This window comes from Pseudomyrmex gracilis, unplaced genomic scaffold (genome assembly GCF_002006095.1).
Source record: "Pseudomyrmex gracilis isolate BER0280 unplaced genomic scaffold, ASM200609v1 scaffold_278, whole genome shotgun sequence".
Classification (NCBI taxonomy): Eukaryota; Metazoa; Arthropoda; class Insecta; order Hymenoptera; family Formicidae; genus Pseudomyrmex; species Pseudomyrmex gracilis.
Window position 1 is genome coordinate 128,515 of NW_018020862.1, and position 17,738 is coordinate 146,252.

Consider the following 17,738-nt stretch of genomic DNA (forward strand, 5'->3'; position numbering starts at 1 on the left):
CAGTAATTTCTGATGAAGAAAGATGATTGATATGGGAAAATTCTATTGAAAAACGATTACATATAATGTAAGATATATTTTATTCAGTTTTTTATTCTTGAAAACACACATCACATATGTTATATATTTATGTTATATATTTCCTGGTTCTTCGCATGTTCGTTACAATATAAAGTAGAACATATATATACACACACATATTGACAGATATCTGTTACAACAGAACTCTCTCATTATTATCATAAAATATAAATGTTGTTTTTTATTTTATTGTGTCGGTTCGTAGTCTATAACAATATATATGAATTCACGTACATACATATCAGAAAAATGCATAATAATTGTACACCTTGAATTTTTTGCAAATAATAATCTTTGTCTCATATTCTCCAAGACTGTGGAAACCGAGAAAAATTTGTTGAAGGCTACAATTTGTTTTTTTACTTAATATATACAGACGAAGAAATGTGTGCAAGAGTGGATTAAATTAAACATATGAACGCATAATATTAGAACATGTAATACACATTAATGCGACGTTATTTGCATACGTGATATACATAAAATCAGAGAAAGATTTTTTATCGAATCTTTTCTGAATGTACGAGAGTTAAATATTATTTATACATATACAGAAACTTTTGATTTCCAGAGAGAAATAAAACCGTATGGATTTCTTTTTATTCGCAATTAATTGTTAAATAAATATTAATTTCGTTTGCTTCTGTTGTGTGTTTTATACAAAAATGACAGAGTTCGAGGTCGTTCATGCAAGTTTATCACCCGTGATTTTTAGAAACGCTATTACATAATTCACAAGTCAACGTGCTTTATGCTATATATATGTACTATCAATTTCTCGATTATCGAATTATTAAATGTTTGTTTTTCTCTTTTAACAAAGAAAATTTTATTAATGAAATTTGTTAAGCTGTCTACTTTCTTCGACATACTTTTTTCGTATTTCCACCAAATACGTTTGTATTACAAATTCTATACATCGTGTTTGTTAAATATACGTCAAAAACTCAATGAGAAAAAGAGACCTCGTGATAATCAATAAATACGAAAAAATTGTATGGGCCAATATTAATCATCAGTTGTTGTGCTTAATTTTATTCACAGTGTATATACGGTCGCTTATTTTAATTCATTTCTCCTGTGACAAACATCATGGTGAGAATTAGGGATGAGCATATGATATCGATATATCGACAATATAGATATAATTCTTTTGATATTTGATATTTTAGTATATCTCTCTCGATGTTCTGTTATTGATAATATCAAAAAGATATCGACAATTTTATTTGATATTGAATATCGCATTGTTTGATCGGAATTATTGAATATATATATATATTCAATAATTATTAATATTGACAATATCAAATAAAATTATTGATATCTTTTTGATATTATCAATAACAGAATATCGATATTAAAATATCAAATATCAAAAGAATTATATCCATATTGTCGATATATCATATGCTCATCCCTAGTGAGAATATATTTATTATTATTGTGTAACTGCTGCTGATGCGCGACTTTGTTTTTCATGTCGATTTTCCTTTCAATTTTTGTACCCACTGATGAAGACTCAATCTGGAGTCGAAACGTTTGCGAATTAATAATAAAGTTTTGATTTATTGATTGGCAACATACATCTGCTGTTTTGCCTCGTATTGGCCCGTACAATTTTTTCGTATTTATTAAATACGAAAAAAATACGTGTCGTGTGTCTCTTGTGGAAAAAGACTCACAAACATAAATCTTACAAATAATTATATAAACCTCACACTACAATTTACTTGCAAGGTCAAGAGCCTTAAAACGGAAAACTGTGTATTATCTAGACTTTCTCTAACATCAACTGATCTTTATCGACAGGTACCCTGTGGATGTGCTCTGTTTCTATCTTTACAAATATATTGAATATTACAATTAATTGTAGTGTTACATGTATTTTACATTTATAAACAAGAAGTTTCGGAGTTATTTATTTGCGTTTACGGTATAATGAAATTTCGTAAGGGATTATCGCTATATAAAAAGTTATCTTATGATAAATGCAACGGCTTTGCATTTCGTAAATAAATTTTGAGACGTCGCTTCGTGCTTACTGGCCTATTCCTCTAGACCTATCGCAGATGTAAAACTATATATGTCAATCACACACAGGCACAAAACGATTACTAAGCGTTGAGTTTCAAAACCTGATTATAGAGACGCACAATCGACTCTTTGAACGCGGCCATATTGTTTTGTTCTACATTTAAGCGACAAAAATCAATGTTTTTAGCGAGAAATGAATTAAACGAATGCAGTCTCAGAGTGATCTTATGCAGGAAGATCGAGATAATTTCATTATACGCATAAAAGCAAATACATATTGATAGAAATATTACGTATTACTTGTCGTGTTGGGGAAAATCAATTTCCTATCCCTTTCTACATTTTCGAGAATCATAAACGCCATACATTTGGAGGTTTTTTTACATAAACTTTCTTTCAATTACTATTAAAACTTAGGAAAAATTCTCGGATACTCGTACGATTTTACTGACGAGTGATTTTTTTCCGTGCTCTAACTTATGAACGCTTTTTCATTTATATGACTAGACTTCATGTAATTCGTGTTGCTATTTGTGGTCGCTCAGCTCTGCTATTTGTCATTTTCCTTTTCAACAAATAAATACATCGGACAAGTAAGGATTCACCACGATTCAACTTGCGCTACTACTAATTCTGCTCTTAAAACAAAGCTTTAAAGGACTCGTAGCGCGACTTTGATTTTATCCAAAAATCAGATATATATATTTAAATAGCAACATTTTATTGCAGGTACAATCTACTAACTTCTTTTTACTTCAACATACAAAGATGTTTTTTCGGGTACCGCGTTAGTGTCATTTTTATACCAACGTTTCGTGAACATTTACAGCTCACTTCATCAGGGTTTAAAGAGCAGCCTGATACTTCTTTTTACTTTATTTGCACGTGCATTATTTAACGATTAAACTTTGGCAATTCTTGATATGTCATACGTTTTATGCATAAACAAATTTTCATATAATAATAGTGATTATATATCTATTTGTATGGTGTGTATTGTGTGTACATGCCTGTGTGTACACATAAGATTCATATATTCATATTTCGCAAAATGCGAATACTACCCGTGTAAAAGATCATGACGAAGTACATTCATTGTGTCGGTTACAGAAGAGTATATATATATATATTTTTCTGATTTAAGAAAAACGACTGTAAATTCTTTCGATCAAAAAAGTAAACGATATTTAGATTGTACCTGCGCATCGGTTACATGAGAGTCAGGTCACTAAGTGTTGCGTGATCGCTCAGTCTTTAATAATGATGAGTAGAAAATGCAGTAGATACGATGGATGATTTATTACAATGTTAAGGACACTATGGAATATATGCCTGTACAGTAACTTTCACAGGCTTGCGACACACTCCGCATGTTTTCATATTTTGCGCACATTCCGCACAAGCCAGCAAATGCCCACAAGGAATAAATACCATTCGCAATTCTCTGAGATAGCAAATTTTACACATTCTTGCGCAGTCGCCTAGATTTTCATTGTGCGACGGAGGAGCAAGCTTTTTATCTGTGGATGGATCGTCAGATAAACCCAATGATATGCTTTCAGTATCGTTATCTTCAGATTTTTGCGAAGAACTCCCACTAGCAATACCCTCATCTTCGTCGGCTTTTTCAGATGTTTCATCTGATTTTTGTGATTTCTCGTCTTCTGCGGATGATTTGTTTTGATCATCCTGAAAGAAAAATTATTGACTAATTACATAGCGTAATATCAAGGAAAAAAAAGATCCAAAAGGACCAAGAGGTGTATACGCAAAAATTATACGTTAATTCTTTTTTTCTTTAGAGTCATTGCACAAAAACGTTTCGTCATGCGTTACCGTTAAGTGATTGACTTGAGTGTCTACACGTGTGTACAAAAAAAAAAGAATGTTCCAAAAAATTTAATATTGATAACATATAATATACGTGACTTAGACGTTCAATACTGACCACAGTTACAATTATCATGTTGAAAATGTTAAAAATGTTAAAAATGTGTCACTGATTTTAATGTAGTTCGATAAGATTTGATCTTATAATGGCTGTCGATATTCATATATCCCAGTTTTCAATGTTTTCAATTTGCTGCGTTCAGCAGAACAAGCTGTTTTGTATAGCAATCGAACGTATTTGGCTCTTGCTCTTAGAACCAGAAAATCAACATCGAATGATGACAAGAGATGAGAACTCAGCAATTGATCTGCTGAACGCGGCCAATGATCATTTTATTTGTAAATTATTTATTGTATGACGTCTTCCTTAATTATAATCTGTTTTTTTTTTTCTTATATTAGGAGATGATCTAGAAATGTGGTTTTCACAGAAGACGTGATCTCGCTTGAAAGTTTTAATCGCAATTGTAAGATCGTAAGCGAACTAACTAATCAGAGGCCAGCATTCAGGCAAGAATGCCTGACTTAAGGCGATTTTATGGCGATCGTATGGTACATATACCAAAGTGTACCAAACTATAGTGCGAGTGACTTCAAATTATAGTTTGGTACACTTTGGTATGTGTACCATACGATCGCCAAAAATCGCCTTTACTTACATCCGCTTTGCGGATTAAATTTCTGCTCAAACGTCGTAAGTCACGTTTCTATGAGCTCGTGATAATTTCTGCGCATCTTTAATTAGTGCAGCACGTTTATTTTAGTAGTGCAGTTAAAAAGAACAAACTTAATGAACAGATCGTAACACCTTGTTTCTTCATGTTAAAAGATGTTTTTTATATCTTATATAAAATATAGAACAAAAAGAATTGAATTTTGAGCAACTGTTTTTTTTTTGTTTTTTATTTAAACTCCCAGTATCATTAAAATTTTATCATTAATTATCACACGGTTAACGATTTGAATTAAAAAAGCATTTGAATTAAATTTACACTAATTTAAATACAGAGAAGTTAATATATAGAGCAAAATTCTTTGATGAGAAGAAATGATTTCGCACGAGAAACTTCCCCCAGACAGCACATATTCCCAAAAGATGTCTTACTACCCTTACGAAAAAGAACTACTGCCGATTACATATAAATAAAGTCAGTAATATAAATATTACTGACAATTACATAAGAATATTATTAGGTATTACAGGAATCACTGAGAATATTAGGTGTAAAAAATGACTGGCAATTACACAGAATGCCAGTCATTTTTTCGTACCACTGCCGCAATATATTATTGCCAGTAGTTCTTTTTCGTAAGGGTATCTTTCAAACATCTTTAAAATGTATTTTGATCCTTCCTGTGCTGTCTGCGAATCAATTATAAGATTGTGCATTCAAATTCAAAGAAAGAACATATTATTAAATAAACGTTAACCGTGTGATAATTAATGATAAAATTTTAATGATACTGGGAGTTTAAATAAAAAAAAAAAAAAAAAACAACAGTTGCTCAAAATTCAATTCTTTTTGTTCTATATTATACTTAAAAACCATATTTATCAAATATATTTACCATCGTAAAATACGTTTTGCCAGTGACTTTGCTTATATAATCTCGTCCCTTGCAGGCGATCAAATAAGGGCAGTATTCGAACCATTTTGCGTGCTGTTCCCAAGGAACGTCTTCTGGTTTCCATTCCCTTAATCCTCCTCCGCAATAATAGCACAATGTTTGGTCTTCCGTTCCTGTATAATAAAAGCCAGCATTTGCTAGATCTTGTTTAGATTGATGTTTTGATTTAGGCCACGATTCAAATGTACGGACTCTAGATTCGTAGCTGGCAAATTGTGGATGTTTCGGTTTTGACGGTGTTCCGGAGAAATTATACAAATTTAAGATCACGTTGTCTTCGATTTCATCGTCCGGAGTGGAGAAAGGCACAAAACGATACGGTCCGCAAACGTCAACTTCTTTTGGCGAAGGAGTCGGAACAGTGCTTGGATCTACACCGATCGGAACGTTGCCGCACGGCACATTCTGGACAAATCTACATCTTCTCGACCAACGTTGGTGATCAATCATCGGGATGTCATTTGCTTCCCATTTACTTATTTCTACGTTACATTCGAAACATTTGACATTATCGTCTTTTCCTGTGTAGTAAAATCCAGCTGCCGCCAATTTTTCCGGCTTCATCCACGGACACGGCCAACCTTTGTTAAAGCTGTTTAATCGAGCAGATTCGAATCTGAAGTCATTGTTGTCAGGTTCGTCTCTTTCTTGTCCGAATAACGATGTTATTAGCGACTGCGATTTTTTTAAAAAATTATTCGGAGAAACGATAAACCGTTGAATAGTAGTCATTTTTGTGGCAGATTGCAAAATGTTTTCTTTTACTTTCGTGAATATTTCCTTAATCTATAAAGACAAAAAAACAAAACAAAAAAATATTACTTGATGTGTAAAAATCTGTTATAAAATAAATGGCTTATTAATTAACTTACTTTCTAATTTCTATAGAAGCATACGTTTTTTTTTTTCTATTTTCTTTATATCCTATTAGAGGATATAAAGAAAATAGAAATGGAGGTCCGATTCCGGAAAAAATGATGAATGGAATTCAACCTCGGAACCTCCATGTTCGTAGCCCCTGCACTCAAGAGCAGCGCGCCGATTGATCGGTTTCTTGATGAGATAATATCTATTATAGATAAAATAACTCGGAAATTTCATATTTAAATTTCGTTATTTTGAGTTTTCTTCAAAGGACGAATTTTTCTCAGTCAAATTGTCGACGATGGCAAACAAAATATTACGAAGAATTCCAAATTTTTAACAAATTTCGGTTCATATAGTTTCCAGGACGCTAATAGTCAACCAACCTCAGTGATATCAGTTTTTATTAAATTTTCGTTATACTAAATAATAATTAAATAATAACTTGTTTTATAGAATAATGAGAACATATATAAAAAAAAAAAAAAAATCAGAAAGAGGTTCAACTTCAAAGAAAATTAAAAATTAAAAATTGTTAACTGTTATTTTGTTGCAAAAGCGATTTTTGTTTTGTTTAAATTTTTTGATAAATACGTTAATTATTATAATTTGTATTTAATGTGTTGAGAAATAATTTAGTTTATTAAAATATGAAAAAAAAAGATAAATAATATTTTGTAATAAAACAACTATTTTTGACATTTTCTACCAACCCCAACCATAGGGCTAGTTGACTAACATGAAAGATGTTCGAAAAATATATTAAAATACCTCAGTTGTTGTAACATCAGATAGTCAAATATATGTCTTACAAGATATACTAATCATTATATAACATCTCGCTCATATAATTTATTAAAAATCAAATACTGAAAAATTAGCCTACCAGCCCCGGTCTCCTCTAACATGTCAGCCGCATTATTTTTATGTAAATTGCCCATTGGCGCCAGATTGAACTTTTGCTATTGATTTAAAATAATATGCGATGTAACAAGAAATTTTTGAAAGAAGGTTAGAAATTTTAATTTTATTGGGCACGCACCTGAAGAAACTACACTTCGGCGTCGGCATAATATTAGAACCACGTGCAGTATCTATTGATAGAAAAAAAAACGAAGATGAAGACCTTCCTCCTACTAGAGTAGCAAGATCTTTCTTCTTCTTTGCTTCTATGACGCACGCCCCTGCACGTGAGGAGCAAAAGCCAGTCTGAGAGATGGGTAGCAAGATCAAAGCAAAGAGCATCGAAAGCATCAAAGAGGCGGGGGCACGCACAAGCGAGGACCGCCGTCTGCGCACGTGACGTCACGCACCGTCACGCATACAGCGTGACGTCTCTGCTTGATCTTGCAACTCTGCCTCCTACCTATCAGTGTTGCTAGATGGGACGTTTTTTTTCGCACATGCGCGACGCATCTATCAATCTAATCTATCAATGATTTCAGCGGCAAATGCCAGGGGTATGGCCGATGCCTAAACAGTTCAGGGGCACGGGGCCATAAGTGCAAAGAAATGCCAGGGGTACATTTCAAAATCCTACCTTGGTTAACTAAAATGCTATTTCACGTGTACTACATAGTTTTCGGTTACCAAGGTAAGATTTTAGAACATTTGCTTAGAATGGCGTATGGACTAACTTGAGGCGGTCCTTTGAGCCATATATGCACCAAACCAAGATTTTAGAACGTACCCCAGTGGTGTATGCTGTGGGTGCGTTCAGACAACTCAACGGTTGAGAGATCATCACTTATGATAGGACTATTCTTCAAAATCTGCTGCGGTTCCAAAAGTATGATCCAATCAGAAGTNATTATCTCTCAACCGTTGTGCAACTGTTGAGTTGTCTGAACGCACCCATTATCTCTCAACCGTTGTGCAACTGTTGAGTTGTCTGAACGCACCCTGTAAGTTCCACGCGCACGTGCCAAAAAAGCGTTCCATCCAGGCCCTGTTCGGTTATTATTGGGTGCGTTCAGACAACTCAACGGTTGAGAGATCATCACTTATGATAGGACTATTCTTCAAAATCTGCTGCGGTTCCAAAAGTATGATCCAATCAGAAGTAATTATCTCTCAAACGTTGTGCAACTGTTGAGTTGTCTGAACGCACCCATTCTGGCGGTACTGAAAAATCTATAGTATATGTGACGTAAGTCTATAGATTTTTAGTACCGCCAGTAAAAAACGAACGCAGCCCTAGCAACACTGCCTGCTACGCTGTCCAGCAGGTGGTGCCCTCTATACAAGGATGGACGCAGAAAGAAGACTGAGAGTGGCCATTCTATTATTAGTTTCTTACGACGCTGGTTTTAGCGCCAAATCCACAAAAGTGGATCTCAAAGGCCGTTCTACATCAAACGCAAGTCTCGCCGGTCTCGCGGAACCGATCAGTCACGTAAGTCTCGATTAGCTGACTTGACTCTGCGATTGTTCAATGAAACCGTCGTAAAAAAAAACTACAATAGAATGGTCGTTCTCAGATTTCTCTTTGCTCTAACCAAAAAAATCTTTCAGGTCCCGCACACGGTAGAACGTTAGATCGTCTTTTCATGTCGATGTTGATGCCCATTCTTAGCGTTAAGTAAAATCTGCTTGCTTGATTTATGTAAATAAAATGCAAGTGAAGCGATCAATCGCAGTTGTAATTGCTGTCTCGGTTTTGAAGTGACTCAGAGCCTCCGCACAAACTTTTTTGTAAACGCGTTAAGACATTCTACATTAAGCGAAAAATGCAATCGCAAGTGGCAGGTCTCTCGTGGAATTGATCGATCACGTTGATTGATCAGCCACATTGGTTTGATCAATGCGATTAGTCAATTCCGTTCGAGACCCAACTTGGGTTTGCGTCTTGCGCTTGTAGAACAGGCTTTACGTTACGTTAAATACCGGTCGTAAGCTTAGATTCTTGTAAACTTGAAATTTTATTCAACGCACAAACAAAATTAAATTTAATGTAGCATAAACGTGACATGTTAAATTTTGTTTGCGCATTGTGAATAAAGTTTGAAGTTACGTGCAAATCTACGCGATTATGGCCAATACTTAACGTAACGTAAACGCGTTAAGAAAGAGTTTATACGGCGGTCCTAAACCAGATTCTTTCCAGAAATTCTTGCCTGTGTCAATTCTACCTTACTTTCTACAACGCATGCGCTGCTGTTGAAGTTGAAGAACCTAACCGAATTTTTTTGATTTGATCATCAGTAAGATGCCGTTTTTCATGAGATGAAGTCACATGCAAAAAGTGATTGTCTGCTAGAATTAGAGGTAACATAAAACTGCTAATTAAAATAAATAATAAGTAAAATTTCATTACCTACATTAACTATAAAATCGAAAATATGAGTAAAAATAGCGATAAAAAAGAAGAAAGAATGAGGAAATTTCAAGAAAAGCATAAAGGTAAAACGAGGTTATATCTCGAACGTTCATTGTAACTGAGTACTAACAGCCAATTTTTTCACTTCTAGATAAGTTTTTCGATAACTTTATCTAGAAGATATCTCCCCAAAATTGGTTCTCCTTATTGGTTCTCAAATGAATTTATCCAGAGGATAGCTATCGAGAGGTATGAAGAAATCGGCCGTAAAACAATCTATGAACCACAACTTGGTACACATGTAACGTATAATATAAATTTCTAATACCGGCTTCTAATATGCGCTCCTCACTCGATGCGCAGTCTACACATCGAAGTTTTATTTTAAACAACAATAGCTCTCTTTTAACATATATATTCTTGAGAGAAAGAGAGAGAAAAACAAAAATAATATATTAATAATATATATAATAATATATTAATGAAACAATTTTACGCAGCGATCTAGTTGAAGCGTACCCATAATGTTTTTTTTTTTTTCACCCGGATATGTTAATAATTTAAATCAGGAAGGTCGTTTCGCTTGGTGACGCCATTTTAGAAGCCATGCGATCGTGAGTTGTAAAAAAGAATTATGTCATTTCTTTCAGTTGAAATAGCCAAATTCGCGGAACACAGTATCTACTTCTGCAATAAACGAATTCGAACAGGCTATCTCGCAGGGCTTTCATCCATTTCAAAACTCAACGAAAAAGATAATAATTTTTAAAACACATGCATACACTAAATCGTTCCCCCATCATCCCGACGAAGTCTGTTCCTCGTACGGCTTTACCAACGCGACGGAAGGTTACGTTTTCAACACCGTGTATGTGAAACGCAACGTTGCCGCTTTACCACGCGGCTTTTATTTCCATTCCTCTTATTTTACAATGCGCGGAATGCATTCCACAGAGTGAATTGTAACGGGTTTGAAGCGCGACCGAGCGTCCTCACGTTTTCTATCCCACGGCCCACTAAAAGCAATAAACTATATTCTTTCACCAAGGGAAAGAAGCGAATCTTTGAATTTTACAAGATTTTGCAAAAGTCACGCAGCTTCGCACACAATTCAGAAGACAAAAATATTCAGCGGAAATAATATTTTTAAAAATTCGAATTTATTTTTCTGACAAGAAAAAGAAAATACGAAGTTAATAACATCTTTCGATCTGCTTCATCTATCTGCTTTAAAAAATGTGCGACAAGAGAAAGAAGTAGCATTGACATAAAAAATAAAAGAACGTTTTATGTTTTTGTTTGAAACTGAACGCGTGCTAAATTGTCTGTCAGTTTTTTTTTTCTTTTTTTTAACAAAAAATGTGTCCAGAAAAGAAACGCCTTAATTGTGTGGCGATAAGAAACACTTATCGGTTAAACGAGTCGAATTATCTATTGAAGGCTAGCCGTAGAATTTTATCGGCCACATGGGTGTTTCCGTTCATGATATTATAGATGAGGGAAAAGATTCCTTACTTATAATACGGACGAGGCGCTTACGTGTAGTGTGTGTGTGTGTGAACACGACGGGTGTTCGCGTCGAAAGATAAAACCGTGAAAAGCTATATATAGGATGTCGTTAAAACACTCGGAACATACTTCGTCGCGAGACGTCGTGTTTGGCCTTCGGGTTCACTTTGCGCGAAAAGTCGCGATTACTCGTTTCTTTGTAAAAGAGATGACTCTCTGATCAGTATCTCCCCCTTCCTCCCGTCATTTCCGCTAATTGAGATCGACGTAATTGAATCAATTGAAGATTAAAATTCATTTACAAAAAGCTCGCGCGTTGTAACAACGTGTTTTGCAACTTAGTATCCTGATACGTCGCCAAAAAAAAAAGGTGCGTTAAAAAATACAATCCGAAGTGCACGTTTGCGTCACATGCTACAAAAGAGAGATATAATTTATCGTCAGGCGAAACTGCAAAATGACATCAGCGTGTGAAACTTCCTTTGAACTCTCACGTCTGTTTCTCATATGATATACAATCGCAAAAGAGCTGGCAACAAGGCACGAACGAAGGCATGTACGCGATCGAAAGACTTAGCGTCATTCTCTCTCTATCAACGTCGATTAAAACTCTTCCAACGTATATGCACAAAATTGTAATAAATTCTGTATTCGTTTTTGAACATCAAATTGTATATATATATATATTGTATATATATTGTATATATATCCTATATATATTATATGATTGTATGCATATGTATACATATTGTGTACATACGATAAACACATTCAGAGCACAAATTTAAAAATAAGTTGTAACTTGTACTTTACACGTACCTGTTTTTTTTCAAACCGACCACAAAAGTAGAACGATCTCAATACACTGAGTTGTTTACTTACAGATACCGCTAATCGACATTGATTGAGAAAGAACTTGTTTGTCATTAATACAGAGAAATTAATGACTCCGTTATCTGTGATTTTTCAAGGAATCTTCTATTTCGATCATTAAGAGACTTGTCGAGAGATAATAAAAAAAAAAACTAATCTTATCGAACAATTTTAATGCTTTAATTCAGAAATTCGTCGAACATGTTTCACAAAAAGTAAATGCAAAGTAAAAAGTCACACTCATTCATTTATACATGACACATTGATGGTTTCCATCCATTGCCCAGAGAAAAAATGGCACTATATAACACGTCACGCATACATATCAATAAATTAATATTTAAGACCAATTATAAATAATAAGTTTATAATACAAAAAGTATCAGCTTCTTCGATGAGAAATATCATGTGTTCGAATAAACACTCTGATTTGTTAGAAAATTCAAAACGCTTCTGCAGTTTTTTAATATTGTACACAAAATTGCGTTTTGTTATAAAAACTAAAAATAAAATATAAACAAAAATACATATTCTAATCAAAATTTAATTAGTTATTTTCTATTAGACTTTGTGAAGTTAAGCAGTTGCGCGCTGTGTATTAGACAGCAATTATTTTTGTTTAGTTTCCTCTGCTCACGTTACTCATTTAATTTTACATAAATAAAATCTTACATTACATAAATAAATTGTCTTAAAAAATAATTGTTTTTTTACAGGACAGACTTTGTAACCGTCCGACATTTTAAGACCCGACGCTGAACACACATATGTCAAAAGGACACCGCCGCGGACGGTAAACAAACGACTGATCATCAACATCAAACTTCTGGCTGATACTTTATCTGTATAATAAATAAACGCTCTTATTTACGCTTATGTCAATTTTTACGGATCTCAGCAATGGGCGTGTCGCGGGTTGTGAAACGCGCAAGCAAATGTGAGTAGAAAAAAATATACAGAAAAAAAATTCATACCGCGCATATGGAAATCGATACAAGGAAATATAACGAGGACAAATTATTCTCCGTTTATATTCTTAACAGATAAAATGCGTTGCGAGAAATTAATGAAACAAACGTACCCAAGTCGACGCCGCTGAACAGCTGCAAACTGCTAAACAGCTTTGTCTCTTCTCGGATCGATTGTTCTTTTGTGTATATCTCCCTTTCACTTCTGTCTCACGGAACAATCGGTACTGACGTACCGATGTTATTAACTTGCGACGTGTTGGAATTGTTGTGTCAAACGAAAATTCCGGAAAAAAACGCGCGACGAGTCGGTACCGATTTTCTTGCAAATATCACGAGCAATTAGATTAATAATACAACAAGACTGCCAAATTTTACCGGACACAAACGTAAACCTCGTCGTTACGTGTTCACAAGTAAATTGTGAATATACGCGAGCTATACGAGCAAGCTTAAGAGTGAGTCGCACGCACTCTGGGGCGTTAGTAGCTTACTACCAGCGCGGTCGATACTACGAACTGACGTTGAAAACCGCGAGTAAGTTCCATTCTCGCCACACCACTCTTCAATAACGAATCATCTGTTCTTACACTGCTAGTGACTAACACACGGAGCCACATCTGTATCAACTAGTATTAGTAGGAAATCTAGCAGCACATGTGATGCGAAGTAGACTTTTAGTTTTACCGGCACCCTTACGAAAAAGAACTACTGGCAATAATATATTGCGGCAGTGGTACGAAAAAATGACTGGCATTCTGTGTAATTGCCAGTAATATTCTCAGTGATTCCTGTAATACCGAATAATATTCTTATGTAATTGTCAGTAATATTTATATTACTGACTTTATTTATATGTAATCGGCAGTAGTTCTTTTTCGTAAGGGCAATATCGCAGTTTTTGAATTCTGTGAGTTGATTGTGCATCTGTGCAATCACATGAGCATCCGCAGGAGAAGGGCAAACCGGGCATTTGCCTCCCCCTCCTGGAGAGGCAAGTTTTTTTTCACAAATTGTTTTTTTTGGGGGGGTTTGCGGTCAAAGTCTCACTGCAAATGTTTCGAAGCATTCGTTCGATCTTTATTCTTCGTTAAATGTAGAATAAAGATAGACAGATGCTTTGAAACAAGTGCGGTGAGACTTTGACCGCACTTCCTTTATCTTGAAACAAGTTTGAAATTCCTGGTTAACACATTAAATCGTACATCTATTCGTGAAAACTCTCTGTACGGTGAAACACCTTTCTGTAAAATTCATAAAATTTTTGGAACGGAAAAATTGCTCCACCTTCCCCTGAAAAAAAATCCTGCGGACGGCCATGTAGTGCAATGTAGTGAAAATGACAAAAGCGAGCAAATTTACTAGTTGTTGAACCAATAAGATCAAAGATATTTTAATAAATTTGCTCACTTTTGTAATCTTCACTACATTGCATGATACACAATCGATTTCCTGATAGAGATGAGAGATGAGACACGGCGTGAGAGAACTCACATATCTACTGAATCAACATGATCAGTTATGATGCATAAGCAGAAGAGATAGACATAGAATGGCGTATGGACTAACTTAACTTAGGTTCACTGAGTCATAAGGGCACCAAATCAAACCATGAGTAAAAGATGAAGTCTAGAATTCGATTAGGCGACTTTGAATCGAAGATAAGAGATACGTAGTTGCCATCCAAGTTCAAAGGTTTAAAACTCTATTGATTGAAGCTCCTATACAGCCAGCGTCATAAATGCTTCAAGTCAATTTTACGTGTGCATAGTTTGGCTTTGTTCGGTTATTATTGGCAGTACTGAAAATATATTTCACGTTACGTATCTTATAGATTCTTCAGCACTGCCAGTGTAATAATCCAACAGGATCTTTGCTATGTAAAGCCTCTTGCACAATGCGAGGGAACAGCGATAGCGATAAAGCCCCTTGCACAGTGGAAGGAATAGCGATAGCGATAGAAATAACACAGTTTTTAACACAGAATTCCAACTCGTCGGAAATTTTATCGCTATTGCTTATTTCGATTTTCTGATCTGCATTGATACATGTGTGTAGTTTTGTATGTTAGATTCCGCTGTTCCTACCTTTATTTTTAAATATAAACTCTTTAAAACTTTTGTTATTTCTATCGCTATCGCTATTCCGTCCATTGTCATAAAATTATTACACGTGAAAAAATTTTAGTTGTAATCGTTAAAATCGCAAATAAATCAGTTGATCACAAGCCACCCTTACGAAAAAGAACTACTGCCGATTACATATAAATAAAGTCAATAATATAAATATTACTGACAATCACATAAGAATATTATTAGGGATTACAGGGATCACTGAGAATATTACTGGCAATTACACAGAATGCCAGTAATTTTTTCGTACCACTGCCGCAATATATTACTGCCAGTAGTTCTTTTTCGTAAGGGTAGTGCTAAATTTTATTTTAGACTAGCAAAAAGCCGACTTCATTCAAACCTACAGACATGTTTTTCTTAATAGGTCAGACTGGCGCCATTCTCGTCGTGGTAGGTACATTTTCGTTCTCGTGTTTAACAGGAAGGGATCCATTGAGATGACATTACCCAAAGGGCGTAATATTCTAAGAAGAAACAGGAAACGATTATAATATCGTTTTACAACTTACGTCAGCATCCTGTCCTGAAACTTTTTTTCGAGAAATTACGATGAAAAATTTGCTAGACCGGTTTTGTGCTAAGATCACGATCCCCTTGATTGCTCATAGACAAGTAATTTTGCGCTATCTCTCTATGTGCGATGGATGACTATTATTCGCGAAAGTAATGATACCACATGTGAAACGATTGTCTATCTTATCGTATATGTGTGCGTATTGTTTTAATTGAATCATGTGTGGCTTTCCCCGAAATTTACCCTGCCGTTCTGAAGTATCCGCACGATTGCGTTTGTGCGCAATTGCGAGAGACGCACAATAAATTGTTTGAAAAATTTGTAGAAGAAAAATTTTTATTGTCACGCGTAAATTCTATTTCCGAAAGACATAATTCAGTTGATCATTTATGTGCTAAAATTATAAAATAAAGCACATAAATTAAAAAAAAAATACTAAAAAATTCTAAAAAAAAACTAATGTGAACTAATAAATTATTTAGTTCTTTGTTATTATGTGTACATACTGTGAGAAACGAGAAAAGATCAAAACTAGCCGATTTCTATAAGAATAGAAAAGCAAGGAGGAGGTCTATTACTAGCGGCAAGAATCAACATTAAAACCCATGTTTTGCATTGGTTAATCAGTAAGTAGCTTACGTAGAATTTGTTTGAATGCCCGATCTTCTTTTAATCGATGTCACGCAGAGACTTCTCACACGTGATGTTTAACGCGTTCTAACGCTTCTTTTGTAATTTTATGCTTTTTATGTCTAAAAAGAATGTTTAAATAAATTGAGTAAAAATATACAGCTTGCTTATCATACTATTTGTTTATATTCTATTTTTGTTCCAAATTTAGTGTAAAGAAACGAAATAAATATATATGCATATTGTCTTAATAAATTGTCGGTTGTAGTTAGGCAAGTATGAACCTTTTGCAGGGTGTTATGCGAAAAAATGAGTCTGTAGTATTTTGTTTTTCAACCGAAAATTTGAAATACCGTTAAAAACTCATTCAAACAACATTATTAAATTGCGTTGCTAACAATTCTCTTTTTAGTAATACAAAAAAGTGTCAGGTTCAACAACTTAAGAACTCGAGAGAGTTTGGTTCTTGTGTGAGAAAGTTTTCATAGAGGTCAATGTCCTGATAACAAAACCTTTGGAACCTAAAACTGAATGACAATTTCTTTAGTCACTCAGAAAAAAAAACAGATAATGTAGAAAAGTATGTGTGTGTGTAGTAAAGTATGCGAACAAAGTCACTACGGGAAAATTAAAGGCAGAAAAAGTTTTTATGTCTCACTTTTACATTATAAAATTATTATCAAACTGTTTATTTTGTTTTTATATATGTATATATAAATAAAATTATTTTGTTTATATACATGTATCACACTGCAATGTTTTCTGCATCTTCTTAATTATTTTCAATATTTTTTATACTGTGAAACAGAGTCAAGAAATATTATATGTTAAAAAAATATTTATATATTAATAAAATGTAAATAAATTTATAAAAAATGTCAATATGTCGAATTATTTGTTCAATTTTTGTATATATTCCTTCATCTATTGTATTTCTTCATCTATTACACCTTTTTACCTGCATCGGAGATGATGACTTTAATTCGTTTAAATAGCATTTTAAATGTCTTACACGATCGTCTATAGAATTATCTTGTTTTCGAATTGATTGCGAAAGTATTACTCCGTCCAGTCATAGATGTCAAAAAAAAAGAAAGTGAGAAACTGCTAAACTCTTTTTTGACAATAATCCCAAATCGGCCAAAGGTCTGTAATCTCTCTTAGATCAACAAAATTAAAATGTTTCAGAAGTGCAAAGAAAGAAGACAAATTTATTCCTTTGAGATTGTCAACAATAGTTTTGCCAGAGATATTGCGGATGTTACGATAAAAAATCCTACTTTCTGAAT

At 34.1% G+C, this 17,738-nt stretch overlaps 1 protein-coding gene and 1 long non-coding RNA gene across 6 annotated transcripts; one reads left to right on the forward strand and one right to left on the reverse strand.

Moving 5' to 3' along the window:
* Window positions 1–1,627: 1,627 nt before the first annotated feature.
* Window positions 1,628–13,880, reverse strand: LOC109859671 (death-associated inhibitor of apoptosis 1-like). 3 transcript variants are annotated; one of them, XM_020438142.1, is made up of 3 exons: window positions 13,284–13,880; window positions 5,578–6,423; window positions 1,628–3,807 (listed from the first exon to the last, which is right to left on the reverse strand). In XM_020438142.1, exons 2-3 carry the CDS (start codon window positions 6,367–6,369, stop codon window positions 3,436–3,438), a joined length of 1,164 nt encoding a protein of 387 aa, XP_020293731.1. In that variant the 5' UTR covers window positions 6,370–6,423; window positions 13,284–13,880; the 3' UTR covers window positions 1,628–3,435. The 3 variants fall into 3 exon arrangements, with proteins under 3 accessions (XP_020293731.1, XP_020293733.1, XP_020293732.1); XM_020438144.1 differs by lacking the exon at window positions 13,284–13,880 and adding an exon at window positions 7,544–7,701; XM_020438143.1 differs by lacking the exon at window positions 13,284–13,880 and adding an exon at window positions 6,510–6,719.
* LOC109859672 lies at window positions 8,739–17,247 on the forward strand. Of its 3 annotated transcripts, none has more exons than XR_002250735.1 (5): window positions 8,739–8,896; window positions 9,016–9,082; window positions 9,608–9,768; window positions 12,919–13,139; window positions 15,670–17,247. It is a non-coding gene; the product is annotated as an uncharacterized LOC109859672 (long non-coding RNA). The 3 variants fall into 3 exon arrangements; XR_002250734.1 differs by lacking the exon at window positions 15,670–17,247 and adding an exon at window positions 13,246–13,337; XR_002250733.1 differs by lacking the exons at window positions 12,919–13,139; window positions 15,670–17,247 and having other exon boundaries at window positions 9,608–10,021.
* Window positions 17,248–17,738: the final 491 nt, after the last annotated feature.